The sequence below is a fragment of the Ambystoma mexicanum genome, chromosome 6p (genome assembly GCF_040938575.1).
Source record: "Ambystoma mexicanum isolate Mex_15411 chromosome 6p, UKY_AmexF1_1, whole genome shotgun sequence".
Lineage (NCBI taxonomy): Eukaryota > Metazoa > Chordata > Amphibia > Caudata > Ambystomatidae > Ambystoma > Ambystoma mexicanum.
Window position 1 is genome coordinate 1,308,677,101 of NC_090935.1, and position 18,926 is coordinate 1,308,696,026.

Consider the following 18,926-nt stretch of genomic DNA (forward strand, 5'->3'; position numbering starts at 1 on the left):
GCCAGAGGTCGCAACCATCGCCGGACTCAGTGATGTCTGTGGCCGTGAGGAAACGGTTGTCTAACCCGTCCTTGTCATTTTATGTCCCTCCGTACAGCGTTGGTGAAGAGGATGAACACCATGGGGAAGAAGGTGATTTACACTGCAGCGGCTACAATCAAGGGAGCCAACGTGCTGGCGATACTGGCCAAGTACAACAGGGAATTGTGGCACAAGCTAGGACCGATCCTGGAGTTCCTCCCCAACAATAAGATGGAAGCCCTCGCTCTCTTCCAGGAAGGGGCGGTGGCGTCTGATCACGCCATCGCAGTGGACGCTGCAGACACAGGGTTCCAACAAATGGGTAACAGGGTCTTCCTTTGTCGATAGGGTTGGATGAAGACCACTCATTTCTATTTGGGGGTTCAAGCAAAGGTGCTGGACATACCTTTCGATGGGGAAAATCTGTTTGCGAAGGCAGTCGACGAGTCCCTCCAGGCCATAAAGTCTAATTGGAGACAGCCCATTCCCTCTGCACTCTACAGCAGCACTGCTCGTCTTTTCGTTCCTCCAGGGGAAAATAAGGCAGGTATTCAAAAGTATTCTCCATGTCGTACAGACAGCCTTCCTGATCTTCAACGCAAGAAGCCTACAGAGGCCGCTCCCAGGCAAGCCTGAACTGGCCAGGACATCGGGCCCCCACTCATGCTCCCTGGTGGGAGGCTGGCTGACGCGGTCCGTCAGTGAGTGGAGAAAGATCACCACCGACAGATGGGTGCTCGACGCCTTTGCCCAACTACACACTTTGGAGTTCCGACGCAGGTGTCCGTGGATCCCCCTGTTTCCCCATCAGGAGCAGCACATCCCTCAGCTTCTGGAAGAGGTACGAGCCATGCTACGAAAAGGGGCGATGGAGCTAGTTCCCCAAAGGCTGTGGGGACCAGAGTCTATTCCAGATACTTTCTAGTCCGAAGACAGCAGGATGGAGGCCCATCCTGGACCTCCGACACCTGAACAAAAACTTAACGTCCAAAAATTTAGGATGGTCCCTTTGCAACACATGCTCGGCCAACTGTAAAAAGGAGACTGCTTGACGTCGTCGGACCTGGAGGACACCTATTTCCACATCCCCATTAACAAGAAACATCGGAAATGTCTGTTTCGTGGTGCATGTTCAGGGCCTACCATTCGGCTTGAAGTCAGCTTCAAGAGTGTTCAAAAAATGCCTCGCACCAGTGGCGGCCCATCTGCGCTAACAGGGCATACACTTATACCGGTGCATGTACGACTGCAGATACTCGTCCGCTCGCTGAAGCTGGCCGACGAACACACGGGGACGACCGTCCGACTACTGACTGATCCTGGGATTCTCTGTCAAGTATCTGAAGTCTTGCAGAACGCGCTGTTCCTAGGCGCCAGACTCTCAATATGGTGACATATCAATATGTGTCTTGCCTGGTGTCGCCCTCTGAGGAGAGGCTAACAGCCATTCAAGGAAAGGTGCAACGGCTGTTGTCGACTAAGACGGCCACGTGAGGTCATCCTGCTTCTACCTCGTCCGTCTCTGTAGGTTGCAGATGCGACCCCTACATTAATTCCTGGATGCCCGTTGAGTGTCCGGAAGTTTCACGGACCAGATCCCTCTCCAGTTCTGGGCGATAAGGTGGTGGGGTGTCCACTTCAACATCGCCCAAGGCACAGATTTTCAAACCAACTCCACCCCCCATACCAGGAGACAGTTACCACAGACCCCTCCCTGGGAGGTTGGGGAGCGCACACCAGACGTCTGCACGCCAGAGGCCTGTGGCTGCAGCAGGGGAAAACTACGTATCAACATCCTGGAGCCTATGGGCAGTGTTTTATTTATTTGTATATTTTATAAATCGCCGGCATCCTGCAGGCATCGGGGTGCTACAGTCCCTAGACCCTCAAGTCGTTCCTACCGTCTCTGAAGGGAAAGGTGGTGAGTATCTTTACGAACAACACCACCAGCATGTTCTACATCAGGAAGCTTGGGGGCACTCAATCCCCTGCGCTCTCCAAAGAAACGCAGTTCTTGTGGCACTGGGCTTGCGGACAGTGGATGTTCTTCGTCCCTATTCACCACGCACAAGTCAAGAACACCATTGCAGCTGTTTGTCAAATGGGGCAGACCCCACATCATCTGTTTGCGACAGCGGCAAACTCCAAATGTCAGAAGTTTGCCAGCAGATTCTACCAGCCGAGGAGCCTGGGGGGGATGCGTTCTTCCTGTGGGAAGGGCTGTTTCTGTACGCATTTCCTCAGTTCCCGCTAGGAGTCGGTGCACTCAGTGTCAATGCAAGATGATACTCCTTGCCCGGCGTGGTCAAGGCAGATTTGGTATCCAGACCTTCTTAACCAGTCAGCATCGCCTCCAGTCAAGTTGCTGGTGGTTCTGGAGCTTGGTGAAGGCTCCTGCCCTGGCGTGGGAACTCAATGTGGTTCTGACGAGGCTCCATGTGGTCCCTCTTCGAGCCTATGCATTAGGACCTATTCAAGTTTCTCTAATGGAAGACGGCTTTCTTTGTGATCACCTCTGCCAGACGTGTAGGTGAAATCCAGGACTTATCCTTCAAGCAACCGTACCTGACTTTCCACGAGTCCTGGGTGGTACTGCGTATGCACCCCTTTAATGCCGAAGCTTCTGTTGGAATTCAACTTCAACAAGCCTTTGGTGCTACCAGTTTTCTTCCCGAAACCTTTGTCGCTGGCGCAAAGGGCCTTGCACTCGCTGGACGTTGCGCGTTCCCTGAAGTTCTACGTGACACGCACGAAAAGTTTTCTGCATATTTCACAAATGTTTGTGAACCATGAGAAGGCCTTGTCCAAGGCTTCCATTTCCAGCTGCGTCACGCACTGTCATTGTTTGGTGAAACGACCGCTGACCGGCCGTCCAAGAGCCACTCCACCTGAGCGATCACTGCGTCTACAGCGCTCCTGTCTGGTGTGCCCCTGTAGGAAATCTGCAGGGCTGCTACGTGGAGGTCCACGCACACCTTCACAAAATTCTACTGTGTCGACAGGGATTCCAGAGAGGGGTCCAGAGTTGGCCAAGCAGTGCTACGCAACCTGTTCGCCTGAGGTGAGTCTGTTCCAGAGGTAAGATTGCATTGCTTCTGTTGAGCCTTGCCACCTCCCGTGGTTGTGTAATGTTGTACTGCTGTGTAGTTGATATTCATGAGCATGTAAATCCAGCCCAGACCCCATGCTGGAGAAGGTTTAAGTTACTTACCTGTAACTATTGGTCTCAAGCATGGGTCTGGCATGAATTCACATACAAACCCTGCCTCTCCTCTGCGTCTCTTGGTTCATACTGCCACTTTACATGCGTACCAGATCTGAAGATGGCGGCTGCCAGAGGCGGGGCTTAGGAAGAGTACTGTCATTGGATGGGCGCAGTATGACCCAGAGGACAGTGATTGGTTTAGAGGAGGAATAGTTAAGTGTAAGGGAAACGGTTCTTTCTTTTACTGAGGATTCCCAGCCTGACGGGGAATATTCATGAGCACGTGAATCCATGCCAGACCCCCGTGCTGGAGAACAATAGTTACAGGTAAGTAACTTAAACCTTTCTTTTAACTGAGATTTGTGCACGCTGCTCTAAGAAAATATTGTTTTCTTCATTTTCTTTATACAGTTTTGCTTTATATTCTAGGCACTTGATTTGGAGTCTTCTATGGCACATTTTTCATTTAATCCAGCTCCCGAAGATGTGCTTAAAAGGAGTGTGTTCTCCCAGTATCCACCATCATTTTCAGGTAGGTTCTTTTATTAAATTATTAAAACAATGAAAGCTTTTGCTTTTAGGTCAAACTGCCACCTTCATCCATTGATGAGGTGTAATGAGCTGCTCTACATTGGCATGTTCTTTTTAACATGCCCTAATTGTATGTCACAGCCTCATGCCCTAATAGACGTAGGATGGACAGTCTGATGTGGCTGGTGCCAATGCTGCTTTGCAGTTCCTCCGGGCTCTGGTTCATATGTACACCTAATAAATTACAAAATGTTTTGCGAAAACGCTTATTATTGGATTACATTTTTCTGTTATTTCCTCTAACTTCTCCATAAGCAGATTTCTAACATTTCACACACTGTTTTCAATACAGTTAAGTCCTTCAGCAGCATAATTATCCCCAGTAAAATCTCAGTAGGTATGTTCAATACAAAGTTGTCCTTAACTTGTAACCTGTTTCATTAAGTCTTTAGCTAACTTTGCTTACTCTTACGTCCCGTCCCCTTTCCTCCATACTGTATGGGCATCTCTTCCAAGGGACGGGAGACGGAACCTTTTTTTTACTAGAAAAAACCTTCTTCCCCTTTAAATTTTAAGGTGCGCGGGGTGCGGCCCAGGAAGCACGCGCTGCCCTGACTCCGCCCTCCGGCGCCACACCTCCATCCCCTTTTCCGTGTTGATGGGAACGGGCCGAATTCACCAGCGCTCCTGGGTTTGGCTTCGGCCATGTAATTGCACACTTGGATACTACTTCTTTGTCTTCTTGTCATTCAGGTACTCGGTTGTCGGGTGTCGCATTCTTCCCCGGCGCATGTCGACTTCTACAGGGTTTCAGCAGGTGTCAAGCCTGCAACGGGCTCTTCCCAACTTCAGACCCCAATGCCTATGTTGCCTTGGCCCAGACCACGGCTGGCAAGCTTGTTCAGCGTGTGCCTCGCTGTCCTCGAAAGCGCTAAAGAACATACTAGCCAGGTAGAGGGAGCTCTTCCAGAAGTCGCCTCCAGAGGACCTCAAGAACCTTGTGAAACATCCTACCAAGCCCAAGGTAGGGCTGATATGCTCCATTGCACCCCGCAAGGGAGACTCCATCCCAGGGACTCTCCTGCGCGTGAGGGACCGGTCCGCTCCTTCTACCACCACAAGCATGAGGCTGCTGCAGCTACCGGCTTCCGGGCCGAGGGATTCTTGGATCCTCCCGGTGATTGTTGAGGGACCGGAAGGTTCTTTTACCGGGTCTTCACCCGAGGGGCTCCGCCCTTGTACCGGCACCATGGCCGAGGGGCTCCGCCCTTGTACCGGCACCATGGCCGACACTACGTCCGATGGGGTGCCTAAACGCAGCTCTGCCGACCCCCGGGTCGGAGGTGCTACATCTACCGGGCCTAAGCCCAAGGAGCAGGGTAGGCCTCGTGATCCACACTCAAGAGTCCTGGACGAAGCCTGGCCTACGGGCTGAGCAACACGTCGCAGGCACGTGGCAGGCAGCTCGACAAACTGGCCGCTGCGCCAGACGAAGGCACCTGTCCGCCATTCCAGGAATTCATCGAAGAAAGAGTGTCAAGGTGGGACTGGCCTTAACCAGGTACGTGGCCTACAGCCTACCCCTCTTATGGGCAGGGTACATAGCGGCTCCAGCAGCTGCCAGTCAGCACCCCCTGCCACCTCCTCGGCCAGTGAAGAGGTTTTCTTGGAGAGGTTCCTCCTGCCTCATGAAGTCACCTCGGATGGGGGTTATCGTCAAAGACGCCATCAGGGAAGTCCTTCCAATGCTAGCGGCACCACAGACTCCTCCGTCGGCGCCCCAGGCCCCGGCACAGCTGCCTTCCCCGGCTCACCAGCCAACTCCTCAGGATGCTCCGTACCAGCCTCCTCAGCCTCCAGCCGCGGTCCCAGTACCCCAGCCTCTCGTGCCAACTACTCCTCCACAGGATCCCCCAGATCCACAGGATACAGATGAGGAGTAGTATCCGGACACGCCATCCTCAGCCAGGGCCTTCCACGAAGGCCTTGCTGGGCTGGCGGAGTATCTTGGCCTACCCCAACCTGAGGTCGAGCAGCCGGCATAGGGGGGTTCTGGCAGAAGTCGTCACACAACGCCCCTCTGCCAAATTGGGGATTCCTCTGCAGACCGATGTAGTCTCCCTGGCCAAGAAATGCTGGGTCAAACCGCACTCAGCCCAGCCGGTCAATCCACACCTGGATGCCAAGTACAGGCAGATGGAGGGGGGATACACTCTTGCTCTTGTACCATCCTCAGCCACACTCCTCAGTGATTGCTGCGGCATCACTATACTCCAAGCCTCAGTCGTCCTCAGCTGCCTCCTCTGTGGCGCTGCTAGGCAAGCAGTAGATGATCTCGGAGGCATATGGCAAAAAACTCTATTCAAACACGTCCTTCCATCATCCTCAGGCCAACGCAGATGCCATGCTGGCTGCCGCCAACCAAAGATTATGGCAGGAAATTGCGGACTTCCTCCCGGAACTCCCCACCCAGAGCCAATCGCGCTATTAAGGCGGGGCTAGCTGAGGCCAAGCTGGTGGTGCATGATCTCATGGGATCCACTGTGGCCCAAATTTACACCTCCGGCCGTGCCATCTGTATCGCCACGGACATGAGAAGGACAGCCTGGCTCCGGGCAACAAAATTCCACCCGGATGTCAGATCTACCCATCTACTCCTCCATGGATGAAGAATTGGACAAACGGCTACCAAACGGTCAAGTCTTTATCCATCCTTACAAAGACCACGCCCAAATCGTACACCCAATTTCAGCAGCGATCAGATAGGGGTCATACGTACTGAGGGTTCCGAGGCTTCCTGGAGCGTAGATCCAGGAACCCGGAATGCTCGCCGTCTCGGAGTCAGCGCAAGCAACATAAAGGGGAGGGTGTGCAGGGGGCGTGAGTAAGGGCTTTTCCAGTCCCCCTCCTCCGCATCAGCCTCTGAGGGAAAGAAGGCATGACACGCCCCTTCGGGTCCACGTGTCTCCGATGGGGGGCAGCCTTGCTCTCCATGCATATTTCTGGTGCCCAAATTTCACTAACCCCTGGATCCTCTCCGTAGTATCCACAGGGTACTGCCTCCCGATCCCAGCTTCTCCTCTCCTCCCCTCCCCTCCCACAGGTTGGGACCGACACTATTGGCAGAGATCCGGTCGCTCGTGGAGAGCCAGGCAGTGGCGGAAGTCCCAGCCTCCCAGCAAGGCTTTGGCTTTTACTCCAGGATGTTTGCCTTTCAGAAGAAGAACCAGACGGGCCTGAGAGTTCTGCTGGACCTTTCCACCCTCAACTTCTCCTTAACCCTGTAAAAATTCAAGATGGTTACTCCAGCTTTTATTGCGGAGACATTGGACAAGAAAGACTGGTTGTGCTCCCTGGACCTGAAGGACGTGTACCTGCACGTCCGGATTTGGCAGCCCCATCATTCTTTACTTCGGTTTCAGGATAATGGGTTACCATTTTCAGTACAAGGTCCTTCCGTTTGGCCTCAACTCGGCCCCCAGGATGTCGGCCCTCCTTGGAGCGCAGGGCCTCCACATCTACCCATACCTCGACGACTGGCTCGTCAGGGCCACATCTCCGGAACACTCTGTACGATCTGGGCTTTTCGCTCAATCTCAAGAAGTCACAGCTGCAACCCACGCAGATTGACATTTTTTCAGCCTCATCTGGAACACGTGCTCCCAGATGGTATTTCTTTCGGAGGACAAAATCTCGGCTATCAAGAAGGCCACCACCCACTTCCTCGGCATGGTCCTACCAACATCTCCTGGGTCTAATGGCAGCGGTCCTATTAGCCATCCCGCACTCTAGACTAAGGATGAGGAGGATTGAGCTGCACTTCGCAGCCTCATGCAACAAGGAGCGGGGCACTCAATCCGAGATCAACGTTCCTCCATCTCTCCACCCGTACCTAACTTGGTGATCCAGAGACTGCAACCTATGGATGGGCAAGCCCTTCCGACCGCCCACTCTGCAGGCCACCGTCACAACAGATTCCTCTGTCGAGGGCTGAGGAGCCACCCTGGACGATCTCTGTCCACGGCACTTGGACTCGACAGGAGCAGGAATACCACATCAATTGGCTAGAGCTGAACGCCATCTGGTTGGCGATCGGGGCATTCCTGCCACTACTCAGGGGCAAGGTTGTCCTCATCCAGATAGACAACTTGACCAGCATGTACTACGGCAACAAGCAGGGAGGCACCAGATCCCCTCCTCTGTGCAGACTAACTATCAGCATGTGGGAGTGGGCCCTGGAAAACAAAGTTTACCTCACGGCAGTCCACCTCCTGGGGAATCCATCCTGGAAGCGGACAGGCTCAGCAGGCTGGGAGCGGACAATTGCGAGAGCAGCTAAACAACCTCGTTATTCAGGAGCTCTTCAACAGGTGGTGTCACCCCAGGTGGATCTTTGTTACCTGGCACAAGAAGTGTCCCCAGTTCGCATCCTGGCAAGGTCAGGGACCGGCTCTCGGGGCGACGCATTTCACCTCCAGTGGACCGGCAGGAAAGCCTACGCTTTTCCGCCCACGCCCCTGATTCAGAGTAATTTGCTAAATCAAGGAGTCTCGCCGACTCATTCTAATAGCTCCATGGTGGCTGGCCAGACCTGGTTTTCAAAGCTGCTCAGTCTCTCGTATGTGCCCCCGATTCACCTCCCGACCGGCCCAGCACATCTTCTGGCACAGCAGGGGGGGGCAGAGTCGTCCAACCGTCGCCCGGGAAACTAGCCCTCAGAGTGGTACCTCTGCCTCTCATAGGCCAATCTGGAGATCATACAGGGTGCCAGGAGCAAGGCTACCAGGGCCCAGTACAAAAGCAAATTGACCAGATTCTGCCACTGGACGACTTCTCGGTGCACCTAGCCCACTCTGGCATGCAGGTGGACACCTGCCGCACATACCTCGCAGCCATTGGGGCTTGCAGGGACTCTGAGGAAGGCATCTCCTTCTCCAATCCTATCGTCAAACATATGATGGGACTCGCAAGGCTCTACCCTCCGGTCAAGAGACCGCACCCAGTGGGGGTACTGAACATAGTCTTGGGCGCCCTGTCGCACAACCGTTCGAGCCAATGGCGTCTGGACATCAGGCTGGTCACCATCAAGACAGCCTTACTAGTTGGCCTCACCTTGGCTCGTAAAGTCAGCGAAATCCAGGCGCTGGTCGCCTCAGAACCATATACTACCTTTCACAAGGACAAGGTAGTCATGCGGACACACTCGGCATTTCTGCCCAAGGTGCGGTCTGTTTTACACTTGAACGAGGAAATAGTCCTTCCTATGTTTTTTCCAGATCCCAAGGACTAAGCACAGTGCTGCAGTGCCTGGATGTCAAACGTGCCCTGAAATTCTATTTGGACACCCCCAAGGGCTTCCACAAATTGGACACCCTGTTTGTCACTTTCGGAGGCTCAAGACCAGGCTATCGGGCCTCTAAGTCTTCCATATCCGGCTGCATGGCCTCTGCCATCAAAGAAACGTATGAGGGCCAGCACAAGCGGCTCCCGGCGAACATGCATGCCCACTCAGTCTGGGCCAAGGCAACGGCCATTGTATTCCAGCAGCCACTTGGGCCTCTCCCTCGGCTTTCTGCAAGTATTACTGTTTGGATGCCAGCTCTAGATCTAATGCGGCTTTCGGACAGGCGGTTCTCAGGAACCTATTTGCTTAAGGAGGGGCTCCTCTCCACCCTGGGGCTACAATCGCTTGTAATCGCCCATACAGTATGGAGGAAAGGAGACTGGACGTAAGAGTAATTATAAGTTACTCACTGTAGTGACTAACGTACTTAGTCCATAGTCGCCTTTACTCCATACGTCCCACCAACCTCCCCCCTAATAATACTGGTGTCATTAGGCAATGTTCAATCTATTGTCGACATGTCAATGGGGACTGAGGTGTGGCGCTGGAGGGCGGAGTCAGGGCAGCGCATACTACCTGGGCAGCACCCCCGCGCACCTCTTAATTTAAAGGGGAAGAAGGTTTTTTCTGGTGAAAAAGGTTGTCTCCAGTCCGTTGGAAGGTACGCCTATGCAGTATGGAGGAAAGGGGACTATGGACTAAGAGTAAGTTAGTCACTACAGTGAGTATCTTAGAATTTCTTCTCTAATAATTCTGCTTCTTAAGCTAGTTTTTTTTGTATTCCCCATGTTAATACAAAGACTTGATTCTCACTAGATGGATTGTTGGGGGACAGTAAAGTAGACATTTTTTTAAAAAATGTGCCCATGCACCTGCTTTGAGTGCTTGTGCCCTGGGTTGCGTGTGGCTTGCAGCTACCTCGCTCATCGGTCACTGAAGAATTGGCTGTCCCGCAGAAGGGAGATCTTCCACACTTCATCTCCAGGTCATCTGAAGGGCTTTGTGACAAGGCCTTGTGTCATGAGAAGATAGGTCACTTCTTTTCCAAGGCACCAAAGCTCCTTGACTCCAACCAGGGTCACCGGCTGGGAGGGGTCATTCAGACCTTAACACTGGGGGACGGCCGAGGTCATCAAGACTACTGGCTCCTGTGCCGAGTCGTCCAGGGGCTCTTCTGGGCCAACAACCGAGGGACGCTCCAGCTCTTCTACACCAGGGTGCGAGGGTCTTTCGCAATCCGGTTCCAGGCGCAAGCCCGAGGCGTGTTCCCATATGACTATCTGCTCTGCGTCTGAGGGCAGAAAGCCTTCCGGGGCCCACTCAGTTTCAGTGTGAAACAAATTGGCTTCCACCCTACCAGAGTCCTGTCCGAGGTTGGCGCTTGTACTACCATATGCAGTCCCCGTCAGACCCAGCACTGGTTCCATGACCCTCGCGCCCTCTCCCAGGACGTGGCGCTGGCTCCCAAAATGGCAGACAAGTGCATGGCTGAGCCTGTATGTCTGGCAAAAAACAAAAGGTCAGGAGCACACTGCAGTTCACTCTATATTACGAATAAGGTTTTATAGAGGGTGCGAGGGAGAATATCAACCCTGACACTAGGCTGAGTACAAAAAGAGCAAACAAAGAATTACCCACCAACCATGGGGGTCACCTGTAGATACTGGGTACCAGTCAATATTTAAATGTCATGTGGTTAATTTCAATACCGGACTCGCCTGCAAGAAGAGTCCAAACTTTTCCATACTGTTATAATTCAAAAATGTTAGTCTTTCTTGCGTGGAAAAAAAGGACACTTTCACTGTTTTCATTTTAAATATATTTCATAAACTCATAATAAAACATTCCAACAAGTGATATGTTTACAATTTCTCATTAAACCAAAATACAAATAATTCAGTTTTAGGTTAGCTCTCACTGTTTCAGAGAAACACCCCTTCCTCGCTAATCTATGCATAACATGTGATCTAATCAATATACCCATAGCGGTGTCCCACACAGTTAAAACCCTGGGAGTCTACTTAGACTCTAACCACAACATGAACAGGCAGGTCAACACCATTGCTTCATCATCCACCTATTACGTTAAACTGCTCAATCCAGCAAGACCGTACTTAACTACACAGAACTGCCTCACCATTGCCAGGGCTATTATCAGCTCGACGATTGACTACTGTAATGCTCTCCTTGGAGGGACTTCAGGTAAAAACATTGCTAAACTACAACTTGTCCAGAACAATGCCCTTGGGGCCGCTGCAGGATTCCCCAGAAGGGACCACATTTCAGACCTGAGGAGACAAGTCCACTGGCTTCCCGTAAAACAAAGAATCATATTCAAAATCCTTTCCCTCACACACACGTCTCCATGATCTGGCCCCCCCATACTTGGCTGAGCAGGTTACCATGCCCACCTCCGCAAGGCCATCCAGACTTGCCTATACCAACATGATCACCAAACCCATAACACACAGAGTATGCGCAGGCGGCTCCAGCTTCCCCACTATTGCAGCTACCCACTGGAATGCCCTACCAGCGCACATCAGGGGAATTGACTCCCACTTATCATTCCGCATAGCCATCAAAACAACGCTATTTGTCTAAACTGCTACTTGTCTGTAACCTGCCAATATGCTGTAACTAAGTAACCACTGCCTCCTATGCAATCTTGTTTACGTGCACCTTCTTGTAACAAGCGCCTCAATGCCTTTGGGCTGCAGTGCGCTATACAAATGTAAAAAATAAAAAAAATAGAAAATAATGAGATCAACAAGCCTCAGAAGGGATACATTACTCACTGTAATTGTATTTCCGATTTTTAGATCTGCCTAGATTCACATGCGCCCAGCCTTCCTCCCGTGTGGAGTAGAAGGCGCATGTTTTCTGGGTTATCACTGTCACTGCTTGATCATACCCGTACTCGCACTACATGTCACGAAACCTCATGTCAGAAACAAAACAAGCTGAGGGACCCTGACGCGTGAAGGACCATGGATATAGTAGACTACACCAACTTGTTTCAACAAACCTTTCAGATGGTCTCGGAAGGCTGTAACAGGCCTCAGCCCTCACAAGAGGGATAGTTTGGGGAGGGGGAGGTTTGGGTAGGGGGGGGGGTGGAGGGAGGAGATTAATTCTTTAGTCCCCCTAAGAGAATGCATACTCTCTTCGCTACCCTCTTAATTCGCCAGGATGCCTTCCCCATACACAATGGACAATACACCTTTTAGGTTTTGCCCATCCTGTAAGCATAAGTTCCCCTTGGAAAGACTTGCACTGGGTGTGCAATCTTTGTCTCCCAAGGGATCTGTTATGACCTTAAGTGAGGCCATCAGGTCAGAAGGATACACTGGATGCCAGGAGATCTTCAAGTTCATTTAATCAGATGTCATCAGGAGATTATTTAAGTCAGTTACAGGACAAAGGGACACCCACTGGCTCCCACCCCCCAGGCTACATCATTGTCAACTGTCCTGGGTGGAACCTCCACACACAGCATTCCACTCCATCATACCCAAACATTCCATTCCTGACCTCATACATCAATCACTCAGCATACATACAAAGAGGTTACTAAACAGCCAAACGGGAAAGAAGATATCGACCCTAATAGGATCATAACAAGCGCCACTGCAAATCTTTCAAGCTGTTCAAGTCCAACACACTTAAGGACCGCAAAAGAAAGCCCTGGGCCCACCACGCCATGTAGTACGAGACCGCCATGCAAGTTGAGGGAGCCTCCAGTGACGGCAACATCGATGTCTATAGTGATGCCGAGGGCGAACGGGATCCGTCGGCTGCCCACGTGCGAGCCCCCAACAGGCAAGCCGGCGGCCCTCCTACGGGGCGACACCCAGCGGCAATAGCAGGACCAAAACAACACACTAAATGCACCTCCCACGACCGAAAGTTGACCTCCATGCCGACCGGAAACCCGCACACAGCGTCAAGGGGGAGGTCCAACAGTTCCCTGTCCTCAGGGCCATCACGCTCGCCTCACGACAGGCAAGTCCAGTTCTGACGCTGTGCCCAAACTCACAAGGTTCTAGCACACTATCTACCGAGCGTCAAAAGCCACGTCAACGGCCCCCACGCATGCCAAAAAATGACCGTCGAAAGACATGTCAAAGGCCCCTGTGAAAATTAGAGCTTGAAAATGAGTGAGCTCCTTAAAAACGTATTAGACAAGCTTTTGAAGAATCGGACGTCAAAGCACCAGAAGTCCTTAAACACAGAAAGAGGGCTTTAGTTTAGGGGATATGACCCTTGGGGAGGGCACCTTTTCAGGGAGTTTGAGACGGTATAGCACGATTTTACCGGCAAAAAATTGTTGCAATGACTAAGTTCTAAAAATGCTACCATCAAAAGTTCGAACCTTTGGTGGTAGCATTGTAAAATAAATAAATGGGGGCTGCGGGTGTGTCCTCCGCATCGCCCCGCTCACTATAGTTCATGGTATAGTGAGTGGGGGACAGCCCTGCAGCCTTCAGTTTAAAAAAAAAAAAAACTAAAAGAAAAAAGAAAAGGACCCTGTGGCGCCAGTTCCCGATCACAGAAGTGGAAGGGAACTGGCGCTGCAGGAACCCAGCATGAAGATGAAGGTAAGTGGGGTTTGTTTATGTTGGGGTGGGGAGGTCTTATGGGTGTGTTGTGTGGGTGAGAGTATGTGTGTTCGCATGAGAAAGGTGCAAACCTTTGGCAGTTCGCACCTTTCTCATGCGAACGTTCCAGCCGCGGTAAATTCAGCCGCAGTCGGATCACTGCAAATCCTATGAGACACAAGAAACCATGTACCGGACCCAGCACCCCCATTTATCCCAAGTTCATATCTATGGTCACCAGAGATGATATTCATGAGACCTATGTCTTCCCTAGCCAATTCCTTTGATGACCACCCCGAGGTCTTAGTAAACCTTTTGGGTGCTCCACACAGCGGAAAAGCCACTACTCAGAATGGGGCTGCAGTTACACAGCCCCCCCTAACAAAGAGCACGCACAGACACCACACAAGCCCCCTCTTCTCAGTAGGACTCTGGGCAGCTAGCTTATTGGGACTCCATGCAAGAGTCGCCTGGCGAAGCAAAATTCCTATAATGAACGCATTACTAAAGCAAAAAAGCACATCAAAGTGTGTTGGTGAGAAATAGCTGCACTCTGACCTATATATTCATGGGGGCATGTGTTGGGGGCCGTTGCTAATGTAAGGAATGAGTGGGTCGGTTGAGCCCCATACATTATACGCGAAAGTGACACCCTGCTCTTGCACTCATGGGGGACGCCTCCTTTGCCCTTCTGCTGCAATGGGGAAGAAGGCCCTGACATAAACGGAGGTGGGGCTATTGCTAGACACACTTGGACTCCATTTTGTGTACCCTCAACTCCAACTTTGGACTAGGCCGCATTCTGTCATTGTGACGTGTCCCCTCCCCCTCAGTAGCGCCGCAAACAGCAAGCCCCCACCTTTTTCCTCCTGTGCCTCACAAGTCCCTTTCTCATGGATGCGCCGAGACAAGATGTTGTAAACTTAGAATGTATTCATTTAAATCTTCCTTTGAGATCACTGTCCTTTGTGTGTCAAGGCCAAACCATGACTTGTAGTTGTTCATCCATCTCAACAAATGTTCTCCTGCACCTTTCACCCCCGCTGCTGGAAAATGACTGCTTGTTCAACCTTGTGCCCCTCCAAAGATATTCTTTTCATGTACCAGAAGTGTGACCCTTCCTTGCTGACCACACCAGAGTGCCTTCCCATAAAACAAGACCCCAGTCACAGTATATTCTGTCTAAAACGAACACGTCATTTGCCTCCTTTCTAGCTCTGATGTGCCAGACCTGTGAGCTATCAATCCTGACCCCTGCTGGTTGCCTCCGAGGCCAGACCCCACGCCCTTCACCTCGCTAGTGACCCCAAGTGGGATAGTACAAACACACGTGCGCAATTTATAGGCCTCTAAAATATAAATGTGGTTATGGGTTCAGGGGACCGCAGCCTGGCTGGAGGGGGTTGCAGCAGGGCTTGCGCAGACCTTCTTGTACGAGCACATTTTTTCAGGGCTCGAGGCTTACTCATTGCGAAAAATGTTTACGTGATTTGCTGTGTGAACACGAGATGGGCTGAGCTGACTGGTGGTGTGGGCTGGCTTTGGGAGTCGCTGTGAGAATGTTCTCCAGAGGAACCAAGTAAAACACTAGAAATGTTGCACGCCATTGGTGGATGGCAGCGAACAATTCATGTTTTTCAAAAATAATTCTAATGCCACTATGGTCTGAAGGGCTATTGGCTCCCATTCTGAGTGAACGTCAGCGGCTTTGAATGTTTGCTTGCAAGCTGAGCAAACCCACGCATCGTACAGTATAAGGTTCAATTGTTTTTCGACATTGAAATAAAGGGAGGATTCCGAAAGGAATGAATGAAGGGAGGCATGTAATGCCGTCAAATATAAGGTTCACCATTCCAAACCTGGAGAAAGGAACATGTAATTTCATTTTATGAAAATTCGTTGATCTGAACGGAGTCTCTGCGTTACGCTGAGAGAATGGAAATGCCGAATATTATGCAAGTTTTACTTTCGACGATTTGATACTGAGTCAACTTATCAGCCAACTGTTTTTGCTGCCTTACATTGTACTGGGTTGTTCTTTGTGGCATTTTGCAACGACACGCAAATACAACCTGTGTGTGTACTTGTCTTTGTCCCAGGCACATGGGCAGTCCAGCATCGAGATGCATGTAGTCCGCCACTGGGTTCCCCCAGGTTCCACAAATGCCTAATTCAACGCTAATATTTAATTAAAATGCTGTCTGTTTTTCGAATTGTAGCGTCAGCTTCTGCATCCCATTTCGAACTGAACATACTCCATAGCACAAACCTCTTTAGCAAATTGTAGACTACTTTCTACGTTTTGTGTTCCCATTGTTTCACGTCTGTGTTCATCATTAGTTTTAACACAGGCCGAATTAATGGGTAAAATGATAAATTGTAATAGATTGGCTACTGAGACACATTTCTGTTATGTTTTTCAAACGGCTACATCCTGCCTTTCTGCGATTGTCATCGATTCCAGATACCAACTGACAAGTTTTTTTTAACAGGCAGCTGCACTTGAATGGCTGGATCACAATGCTGCTTTTTATGGGACGATCGCCACGGGCCGATATGCCCTTACGCGATACCAGCGATAAGGAGCAACCTGACAACGTTTAAGGTGGCCTAGCGCCAAGCTAAAGCCAAAGCCTTGCGATTCCCAGTGCGTCCAATGCACTTCTTATACCCAAAAGGAACACCGCGTGACTCGCGATAAACATTTGTGGATCGAGGACAAAGAAAATAATTACCCATTTGCTTGAATATGGCAATCGCTGGATGTTCTCAGAGCGTTTAATGTGAAATAAAAGTACTTAAATTGTACAGTTTTGCTATTTCCTTTAAAAGTATAGTTTTCTATTCAAAATTGGGATGCACTGTGTTGAGATGTGTTGATATTCCGGGTTCTGCATCAACTAACGTGAACATGTAGGTGATGACAGGGCGCGTTTGGCTACGCTGCCCGGTAACGTAATGGAGATAGGCGGAGAATATCACTAGGTTTGTTGATGTCGGTCTCGGGCGTGGGATATGATTTAGTGCCGCCAGGGCAGTCCACCTTGGGGCTATGCGGCAACGGATAAGATTATCACAAGATGGCAGCGCCCTGCTGCCTGATTTTGCATGTGTAAAAAAAGAGGCAAACTAGGGTAAGGTGCATAGGAAATGTTTGTACGATCGATCAACGTATGCTTAAAAACACATGTCCGAACCCTCGGGACAATAATATTTGTGAGCACACTATTCCTTTAAATTCGGGACAACCATAATCCTGATTGTCCAGGACTGGACCAGGGCCAATTGCTATCCATACCTTGGGACATGGCCATATGTACCACATGGTGTCTTCCTCCTAGAGCGGAGATACTCTCACAAACTTGAAGCCTGGTCTTCCACTCAGTTCTATGTCATTTTATCAACAGTTTTTTTTTAAATGAGTTTTTTTACAAATATTTTTCAATGAAAAAACGAATCGAAACTCATAGAGGAAAGAAAGGACAGTCGAAAGGACGTCGAAACTTCCTCACAAGTATCCAAACCCTCAACTTTCAAGCCTGGCTTCAGAAAGGTTGCGACGCAAGGACTGGGACCTTCCAGAAAGATGTCATTGAGGTGTTGCTTTCGTTGATAACACGGTCTCTGTACGACTGCTGTTGGGAAAAGGTTTTGCAGCTGGTGCAAAACTAATGGAAAAGAGCCTTCTCTGCAGCACCCCTGGGCCACTGTCCTCTCTAATTTTGATGCACTTTGCCCAGCACGGACTTCGGGTCACCACTGTGAAAGGTTGTTTGGCTGTGCTTGCAGTCATCATGCACATACCTGAACAAGGCTCATACTTTACCTATTGTGATACAATTTATCGAAGATCGGGCTAACATGTTCCCCTCACTCCCTTTGTTGTGCCAGTCTGGGATTTGAATTGTAGGCTGCTTCACTGGAGCTATTTTTGAGCATATGCACTGCTGACATGGAAAACAATATTTTGGTGGCAATAATGTCTGCACATACGGTCAGTGAATTGCAAGCCTCCATTTACAGTGTTTCCTAGGGCCAAAATGATCCTTAATGTACAACCAACCTTTCTTCCAAAAGTGGTCTCTAAATTCTATCTTTTAAAAAAATTCACTCACCCGTAGTCTACTCTCCTCCTCACCTGTCCATTGAAGATGGATTACTACAGAGAGTAGACCCTAGAAGGGCTCCAAGTTTTTACAACTCTAGAACAAACTATTTTAGAACAGAGAACCAGCTTTCCATAGGCTACACTGGTCCCAAGGCTAGGTAAAGCATTCACAAAACAAACATTGACTAGCTGGATAGTCTTGTGTTTCTGAATGTTACTCCATTGTAGGGAAGGAATTACCTGAGGGCTTCAGAGCACAATCAACCAGAGAAATGGCTGCCACTTCGGCCCCTTCAAAGAAGAGTCCCAATGTTAAGCATCTGCCAGGCCAAAATGTGGTCTTCATTGCATAACTTCACAAAAGAATACTTCCTAGTGTCTATCAGGCCGGGATGCTCGATTGGGTAGGGTGGTCATCCAAAATGTTTGAATTGGACCATGGCATCTGGGTCCCCTCCTCCCCCTTTTCCCTCAATGCTATGGGAATCTAATATGAGCCATCTTTGGGAGGATACAGCCCATTGGAAGAACAAATTGCTTACCGCTAATGTGCTTTCTGATGGTTGTTCCTCCCACAGATTCCACATTTCCCTTCCAGCCTGCCCACATTAGAGCGGGTTCTCATATTAACATACTAATTACACAAGCCTGTTGCAAAGACAAGGGCGTTTGGAACTTTAAGAGCTTCCAAGGACTATTGACACGCCCTCTAAGGAACCAGGAATTAGGAACTCTAAAACCGGCACTGTAGCCCTTCTGGCGAGTAACCCGTTGCAGAGACCAAGGGTGTTTGGAACTTTGTTGTTTGCGCTGTTTGGCACTTTGTTGTTTGCGCTGTTTGGCACAGGTTGCTGGGTGTAGGGAGGCAGTTCACCAACGGCACGTGAGCACAACCAACCTCGCACTGGACCTTGGGACATTTACCTAAGGTAACTTTTATACCGCACTGAGCACGCCATTTCAAAGCTAGCACCTGTCATAGTTTGTTAGGTGCACGTTACTTTTCTCAGCAGGTTTGCCCGTCTACCTTCGTACAACCATTGAAACCGGGCTTGTTATTGCCTATGGCTGACAAGTTCGCTTAGCGGCTGCTCCATTTTGTACGGTTAAACGTGTATG

The 18,926-nt window shown here is 50.3% G+C and overlaps 1 protein-coding gene across 2 annotated transcripts in view; it reads left to right on the plus strand.

Moving 5' to 3' along the window:
* Positions 1-18,926, plus strand: part of HAUS6 (HAUS augmin like complex subunit 6) — a 1,011,950-nt gene that overhangs the window by 499,552 nt on the left and 493,472 nt on the right. For both annotated transcript variants that reach the window (XM_069625969.1, XM_069625970.1), the window contains one exon: positions 3,656-3,758. In XM_069625969.1, coding sequence (XP_069482070.1) covers positions 3,656-3,758 — 103 coding nt within the window. The remainder of the gene's footprint in view (positions 1-3,655; positions 3,759-18,926) is intronic.